General features: G+C 36.4%; 1 protein-coding gene across 1 annotated transcript; it reads left to right on the forward strand.

Annotated features, from left to right (window-relative positions):
- The first annotated feature begins 270 nt into the window (after window positions 1–270).
- LOC115991284 lies at window positions 271–6,972 on the forward strand. The gene is made up of 2 exons (XM_031114996.1): window positions 271–456; window positions 5,884–6,972. Exons 1-2 carry the CDS (start codon window positions 271–273, stop codon window positions 6,970–6,972), a joined length of 1,275 nt encoding a protein of 424 aa, XP_030970856.1.
- The last annotated feature ends 1,829 nt before the right edge of the window (window positions 6,973–8,801 follow it).

Raw genomic sequence — 8,801 nt, forward strand, 5'->3', positions numbered from 1 at the left:
GACTACCATATTTGGCAGGTACTTTCCAATGCTACTCAATCTCTTCTTGACTTTCATCGATACAACCCTGCATCAGCGGCCCAGAGCCTGCCCCAGTCAACCACAGGTTCGGTGGATCCCTCCCTCAATTGGTTCAAATCAACTTTAATGGGGCAGCATTCAAGGATATAGGGCCAACATATTTGAGAGTGATTATTCGCGATGATAAGGGGCTGGCTCTCACCCTCTCTCTAAAAATTCACTCTCCCTCCCTCTCTAGATGGAGCTGGTATGGGTTCCAATGAGAGATTTTTCCCTTTAAATGATATTGAAGCCTTGGCAGCTGTAAGAGCCCTCCTTTTCACACAAGAGCTGGGTTTTTCATCATTTACCCTTAAAGGAAACTCCGAGGTGGTCATCAAAGCTCTTAACAGCAATAATGAGTCCTCTGCTTCATTTGGTCACCTCCTTGCCTCGGCAAGATCATCTATAGTTTCCTCCAGCAATATTTCTTACTCCCAAGCCCATAGATTATGCAATACTATAGCACACAAACTAGCTAAACATGCTAGACATGTTAGAGGTTTATCGGCGTGGATGAAGAATGTTCCTCCACACCTCCATGCTATTCTTTTAGCCGATCATGGCTGATTTTTTTTTCTTTAATAAAAGTTCGAAGTATTTCTTCTTAAAAATTTGAGTTCAATTGGAGTAAGGAATCAAAAGAAATTCACACTAATCCAACTCCATTTTAGTTTAGGATTTCAACTTGTGCATGCTTTAGTATTTTGAGCATAACATTTAGCTTAAATATCAAATTGCGATGATTCAAGTTGGGTTGAAAAGCTAACTCAAAGGCTACAACTTTGTAATTTATCAAAAGTCCATATTTTAACGTTTTATGGGCCAAAAAATATTCATTTAAGTGTAACCTAAAAATCATTGATTTTTTTCCAAGGAAGTCAAAATCGTACTGGAGAAATATATTGTACAAGCCATTAGATTAATACTGGTACTTCTCTAAAATATATAAGGTGAAATACTAAGTTGTATTGGCTTGTATCAATTGTACCAGGATGTTTTGAGTGTTTTAGCCAGTGCAATAAAAAAAAATAAAAAATGTAAAAATAAATTGAAAATTTTGTGAGAAAAACATGTTATTTAAGCTAATATATTGGATTAATGTACTTACATAAACGAATACAAACATATATAAATACATAGAAATATTTAAATAGCAATAATTCTGAAACAGTACACCGATATTAACCGGTATCAAAATATTTCATTCCCTTTACCAAACTGAAATAGAATCAGATACAAAATTGACTCCCTTGAATTTTTCCAAAACTAGAATCCAACTTGTAATAAGATTTCTTGACCTATTTAAAGGCTCTTTAGGTCAAAGTTAAGAGAGTAGTAGACTTAGAGTCTGTTTGGATATTGCTTATTACTAAAAATTGAAAACTGAAAACACTGTAGCAAAATAATTTTTAAATGTGTGAAAAGTGCTGTGGGATCTAATTTTAAAAAAAATTTGCCGAAATCCATACTTGCGGATCCTGTGAACAATGCACAGGGCCCACAGGAAAAACGTAGATGCTCGTCTATTTCCTTTTCATCATAATCCAAACACAACCTTAGAATGAAAATTAGGTTTTGTCAAAGTTTCTCAAAGTCTTTTAAAAAAAATCTATTAAATCAACACTACCCTGAATTTGCAATGACTCAAGTTTTAGGGCCACAATTTCCAGTTCTAGCAGCATTCTCATGAAACTACTTACGATCAAAATAGTTAAATACTCAGAAATTACGTTGCAAACTCCTAAACAAGAAATCAATTTCAACATGTGCATATACTTCATATGAAGTATATGCAATTGTCACAATGTCCATATTCTTTATATGTGGTGGTAAATCAATTAATTAGTTCTAAAAGGGCTGACCATCGCACCTCCGTGATGGTCAGAAATATAGAATTAAACATTTGAAGGGAGTGACCATTGCACCCTCATGATGTCTTTAGCATGCTTCACACTTGTAAGAAGTTGCACTTGATCATCCACAACCTTCATGATATTGTTTGTGTCCGAGATCATATATTATTGACAATGAGCTTAGTTTTAAGCTATGCCAGCACATTCTCTATCTGAATCTTCTACAGAAAATCAACACTGCCCTCAATTTGCAATGACTCAAGTTTTAGGGCCACAATTTCCAGTTCTGGCAGCATTGTCATGAAACTACTTACAATCAAAATAGTTAAACACTCAAAAATTACGTTGCAAACTCCTAAACAAGAAATCAACTTCAACATGTGCATATACTTCATATGAAGTATATGCAATTGTCTCAATGTCCATATACTTCATATGCAATTGCTCAAAGGAATTCCAATATGCAAAAAATCCTTTTTCTTGGTAATTAGGCACCTATTCAAAAAAGTCCATAAAGAAATGGATTTGTATATAGATTTTGAGGTAAAACATATTTGAACATTGTAAAACTAAGATGTTTTACTTTGGTCTCTGTGTTGAAACTAATTCAGCAATCAACGTGAGGCTTATAGTGTGGCTCGGCTACATCGAAATGGATGGAGAATTTTTCAAGTTTCTTGCCATGGTATTGGCGTAGGGTATTATCAACGACACTAGGCATGTAACACCTCTTCACGCACTGAAAATGGAGATAGAGAACGGAGGTCCACAACTTGCCCCATCGCCGTGACAAAACACTTGTACAAATCACATCTCGTGTATTGTAGAGCGTGACCAAGAACGAGGATGTGGACGATTAATGACTCCGGTAGGTCGCTAAGTCGGTCTTTCTCTACAGTTAGGGTTTCGTATTCGTCAAACAAAAGGATTTCATCTTTGTTAAACAGAAATTGAGAAGGTTGTGGTAATGGAGAGAGTTTTGTTGCTGTAAATAAAACAGAAGCATCACTTTCTTTTTAAAAATATATATATATATATATATATATTTTTTTTTTTTTGAGTTTAAAATATAGCCTCCACTATCTTGAGTTTCAAGTGTTGTGAGAAAATTTGTTTGTTTTGGACTAAAAAGATAGTTGTGATATGGAATATGGAACATTGAATTTTAATTGTAATGAAATGCTATTATTTCTATGATTAAAAATAAAAATTCTATTTGTCAAGGGTACATAATAACAAAAGGTTCAAAATTTTACTAATTTTACAATATTCATATACTTCATATGCAACCCCAAAGTTCAGGCCAAAATTGGGAATTAAGCCCATTTTCCTAACTATATAGTTAGTGGACAAGGTTTCAAAAGTATATATTTTACTAACATCTCGAGTCTCAAAGACTCAATTTTGGGCTATAAATCGAGTCTCAAATACTCACGTCTGATGTGGCATTTTTTTCACGTGACGTCTACCTGGAAATCGAGTCTCTAAGACTCAATTTATAAGAGACCCTTTACAAAACAAGTATAATGTTTTAAGCACACACCTTATCATTTAAAAAATATAAAAAAAAAAAAATAAAAAAAAATAAAAAAAAAAAAACATAGGTTGTAGTCAGTCGAAGATCGAGATCGGAGTGGGTGGCTTCAGGGACGATGGGTGGGTAGGTTTCAAGTCGGTGTAGGTGGCTTTAGAGGGTGGCATCAGATCAGCGTGGGACCATGGGTGGGTGGGTTTCAAGTCGACATGGGTGGCTTCAGACCAACGTGGGTGGCTTCAGCTCGGCGTGGGCCGTGTGTGGTCATGGGGCGTCGGTGGTCGTCGGTGCTCATGGCTAGTCGTGTGTCGGGTCCAGATCGCCGTGGGTTGAAAAAGCTGAGTAGAATAGGTTTTCTTGGTGGATTAGTTCAGAGATGAAGAGATTAAGAGACAATGTTTATGATAGCTCTTCGCAATTCAAGAGACCCTTTGGTTCTTCTCCAAAAGACTCGTAAGTTTCTTTCTTTGTAACTTTGTTTTTTTTTCAAAATTTTTGGTTTAACCTCTCTTATGTGTTTTGCTTGGTGAGTTTTTCTCTCTCTTTCTTCTCCGATGAGAAGGTATAAAGGGTGTGCTTAAAACATTATACTTTTTTTGTAAAGGGTTATAAATCGAGTCTTAGAGACTCAATTTCCAGGTGGACGCCACGTGAAAAAACGCCATATCAGATGTGATCAAACCATAAAAATCAAGTCTTTGAGACTCGATTTATAGGCCCTAAATCGAGTCTTTTAAACTCGAGATGTTAGTAAAAAATATAGTTTTGTAATAATGCCTACTAATTATATTGTTTGAGAAACATGGTTAATTCCCAATTTTGGCCTCGAAGTTCATATACTTCATATGCAATTGAAGTATAGCCAAGCAATTTAATTATTATTAATTCCTTTTCACTCCCATCTCATTTTACCTGCATTAATGGTGGCTTCAAATAGTGTCAGTTTTGCAACATTTGGAAAAGGGTGTTATATTTATTGTATTTGTTTTGTTTATTATCTTTTTCATTGATTTGATTGGTTTTAATTTGTTTTAATATAATGCATGTTATTTTTGTTACTTTCTGTCATAGATGATTTTATATATATGTTCCACTCTATTGTTCCTTTTTGGGGATACAATTTTCATGTCAAATGATGGGAAGAAGCTAAAACTAACCGTTTCGATCAAAAGGTCATTTACATAGTTTCTGTAAAGTTGTAATTTACAACTATATGTTTTGTTGGCTTTTATTCCGTGTCAAATTTGATTGTAATTTTATTCAATCTTTTGTACCCTGTATTTATTGTGGAATTTAATTGTAAGGATTGGGTGATAGAGAGAGAGTGTGAAGACTTAAGCATTTGAAGACAAAAGAGTTTTTGCGGGTAACTCGCGACTAAGCATCCCGCGAAATGATGCATGTGTCCTGCACATGACTGGAATGCGAAGAGTCAGGACAAATGGAGACAGCTATGTTTTACGAGTAGCTCGCGGGTAAGGCCTTCCAGCGAGACACTCGCGAAACATTCTGTTTTGTCAGATTGTGCTATTTGATACACACTTTCTGTACCTACACTATATATACCCACATTACCCATAAAAGTTGAAGAGTACTTCAGAGAGAAAACCCTAGCCACAAATCTTGAGAGTTAAAGATTGTTATAACCACAATCCTCTACACAATTGTTTTTAGATTTTCCTTAACTCCTACCTCTACATTTCCATATCATTAAGAGGTTGATAGCCCAAATACACCACACCCTTTCAGAGTGTTCAATGAGGTTTTGGTGCTGCTGGGAAGCATTGGAAGAATCCAAGGATAGCAAATGCAACATGGAACTTGTTGCGGAATTCGGAGAGCTAGACAAGACACGGTTCCAAGAAGCCTTGTTGGAGTAGGAGTTTGGAGGGTTTAGGTACATCGGGTAGATTAGGTTTGGAGGGTCTCTTACTAACCCATGTATCACAACTGATTGTCTAGTGGATCAATTACCACTTGGAGGGCGACAGAGAGGTTTTTCACCGAGTTCTTCGGTTTTCTCTTCGATAACAGATCGGCGTGTTATCTTGTGTTTACATTCTTCTTCCCTACTCTTTTACCTTTCATTTTACTGCTGTGTTATAATGTTTATGGGTTAGAGTAGCTTGTTTGTTTGTCCGCTCGCATTTACTCTATTCCGCACTTAGTATTAACTTAGAGTAAAATCAATTGAGCCGTAACTTTAATTTGGGGGTCTAAATATCTCTTGTGTTTTCACACATTTTCGAGCATTCAATTGGTATCAGAGCGGGTACACTTGCTGTGGTTTAATTACCTGAGTGTGATCCTTGACCCTTTGTGATGGACCGGTCACAATCTCTCAATGCCCCACCATTCTTTGATGGGGGCAATTATGCCTTTTGGAAGGTCCGAATGGTGGCTTTCTTGTGTGCTATAGATGAGTCCGTATAGGATTCCAATAAGAATGGGTATGTTAAACCCACAACAGCCAAGTCCGAATGGGACAAGGCAACTCTTGCATTAACTAATGCGAATAGTAAGGCTATTAATGGTATATTCTGTGGTGTGTCCCATGATGAGTTTCACAGGATATCGCATGTGGAGACAACCAAGGAAGCTTGGACAATCCTTGAGACTACCTATAAGGGTACCAAGAAAGTCAATGACACAAAGCTCCAAATGCTTACCACTAGATTTGAAGAGTTTAAGATGGGAGATGATGATGCTTTCGATTCTTTCTATGGAAAGCTCAATGAAATTGTAATTGCTAAGCTCAATCTTGGAGAGAAGATTAAAGATTCTAAGGTGGTGAGAAAGATTTTGAGGTCTTTATCGAAGAGCTTCCGAGCAAAAGTTACAGCTATAGAAGAGAGTAAAGACTTGGATGAGATCAAAATCCAGGAGCTAATTGGATCTCTCCAAACATATGAGTTGGGACTGCCTTCTCATAAATCGAGCAAATATCTTGCTCTTAAAACCATCACCGAGAGAATGGACGACTCCTCCAAAGAGGATGATGTGGAGAAAGAAGTAGCATTCTTTGCAAAGAACTTTCGAAAATTTTTGAAGATGAAAAATAATGGGAAGCCTTTCAGCAAAGGAAAGTTTTCATCCTCCAAGGGTGATAGGAAGGAGTTTAAGAAGAAAGATGGAAAGGAGTTTCAATCCCCTCAAGGAATTGTGTGTGATGAATGCAATGGTCATGGCCATCTCAAGAAGGAGTGTCCTAACTACCTGAGAGGGAAGGGTAAAGTATTTGCCACTATCCTTAGTGATTTTGACAACTCAAATTCAGACACCGAAGGAGAATGTCACAGTGAAGGGAATTACAGGGCATTTATGGCTATTGCCTCAGTTGAGTCAAAAGATGATTTGAGCAATTTGGTTGATGAACTTGGTCATATATCTGAGGATGAGGAAATTGAAGAATCCGAAGATGAAGATGTATGCCAAAATGAAGGGGTGAACAACCTTCAGGAATCCTATGATTCTCTACTGAAGACTGTGGCAAATATGCCAAAGTTGCTAACCTTGCTGTGAAAAAGATGAAAAAGGTTGAAGAAGAGCATAAGGGTATACTTGTGCAACTTAAGGAATCAAAGTGTGAAGAAGAAAGACTCAAAGAAGAGTTGGTTGCAGCTTATTCTAAGATCAAGTTTCTTGAACTTGAAATCATTCAAGCAAATGTCAAGGTTGAGCGCATCTCCACCAAGAAACTTGACAATGTGCTATCTTCTCAGAAATCTTCACATGATAAGATCGATTTAGGTTATATCGGAAAAGGAAGTTCGAGCAGCGAACCCAAGAAGGAAGTGAAGTTTGTTTCAGCCAAGAATAATGAGAAACTTAAAGAAGTGAAGCCTGAGACTGAGACCCCTGCTGTAGTTAAGAGGACCTTCGGTGCAAAACCAAAGGAAAAAAGGAAGTCATTACCTAAAAATCAAAAGGGGCCTCAAGTAAAGCATTTGTGTCATCATTGTGGCGCACAAGGACACACAAGGCCGAATAGTTTCAAGCTCCATGCACTCAAAAAGGCTGATTCGATGTGTGGTCAAGAAACTTCAAGGAGAAGACCAAAGGGAGCATAAGCTAAGGGAAACAGTAAAGGACATCTCATTAGCGATGTGATGGAAATGCTAAAGAACATATCCCTATACCTTGCTAGCTTCACTCTGAGATTTGAAAATTATGTTGGTCGTACCCTGCCATCTAAGGCTCTCACTCAAAACACTTGTAAAGTGTGGGTGCAAAAGGGTACTTATGCATGATCACCTCCTATGTCCATGCATTAATACTTCCAATGTTTAGGATCATAGGTTCATGCATCTTGTCATGCATTGCTTCCGGTTTATAGCATGTTTCTTTTACAAATTTTGTTTTATACTTGTTTTTGTTGATCTTACATTACTTGTTCTGTTTTTGGGTGTGTTCAAAAAATTAAAAAACCTATAAAATTTTGAAAAATCTTCAAAAAGTTTGATCGCTTGTGTTGTGTATATCACATAAGAGTTTGGCCTAGTACTTTCGTACTAATGGCGTAGTACATTTACGAACTTAGCTTGTTATGTATGCACATTTATCTTTGTGGGAAAAATCTTGAAAACTATGGGTGATTGTTGTAAATAGATCTTGAAGCTTCTCATGAATGATTTGTCAATTGTCTTGCATAAACTTGTGCCTATATATCTTCCCACCTTTATTTTTCTGTTTTTGCAATAGAGCTCACCAAATGCATATCTCAAAATGAAAAAGAGATTATGAGTTGTAGAACCTGTCGCACATACTAGTATTTTACTAGGAAAAATGGAAAGCGACTCTTGTATTGAAATGTAATGTGCTCAAAAAGCCAAAGGCTACCTCTCAATGTTGAAATATCAAAAATTTCAAGTAACGATCTCAAAAAGAGATGTATTATCCAAAAATGATCAAATGTTATGATTTATGCAGAAGTCAAATGAAAAGCTTCTAAGTTTTGTAATCATTCTCTTGTAGGAGGTCATATATGCTCATTTCTATAATTGAGATAGTCTACTTGACTGAGTATCAGTTGTGTATAATTTGATTGAATTGATCATTGAAACTTCACTCTGGTCTAAGGACTATTCCACATTTAATACTCACCCACAACACACAAGACTTTGATTCAATTAATGCTTATCTCATTTGTGTGATTGTACATGTTCAAATGTGATGTATATGCTCAATCACTTGTCAATCAAACCCAAAAAGATTTTTGAGTGTTTTATATGTTTCTGAAAGTGATTTTATACTTTCGTGTTTTGTATTTTTGTTCAAAGTGCATTTTTGTGTTTTTCTTTAAAAATTGGTTTAGAGGCTGTTTCGCGAGAAGCTCGCGACTTAGAGCTTCC

Source organism: Quercus lobata, chromosome 5 (assembly GCF_001633185.2).
Source record: "Quercus lobata isolate SW786 chromosome 5, ValleyOak3.0 Primary Assembly, whole genome shotgun sequence".
Taxonomy (NCBI): domain Eukaryota; kingdom Viridiplantae; phylum Streptophyta; class Magnoliopsida; order Fagales; family Fagaceae; genus Quercus; species Quercus lobata.

Bases quoted from the DNA above. Each gene is read 5' to 3' on its own strand.
- LOC115991284 (XM_031114996.1), top strand. From the start codon at position 271: ATGGGTTCCAATGAGAGATTTTTCCCTTTAAATGATATTGAAGCCTTG. The intron at 457-5,883 runs GCAAGATCATCT...GAGTCCGTATAG, and splicing joins TTGGTCACCTCCTTGCCTCG to GATTCCAATAAGAATGGGTA.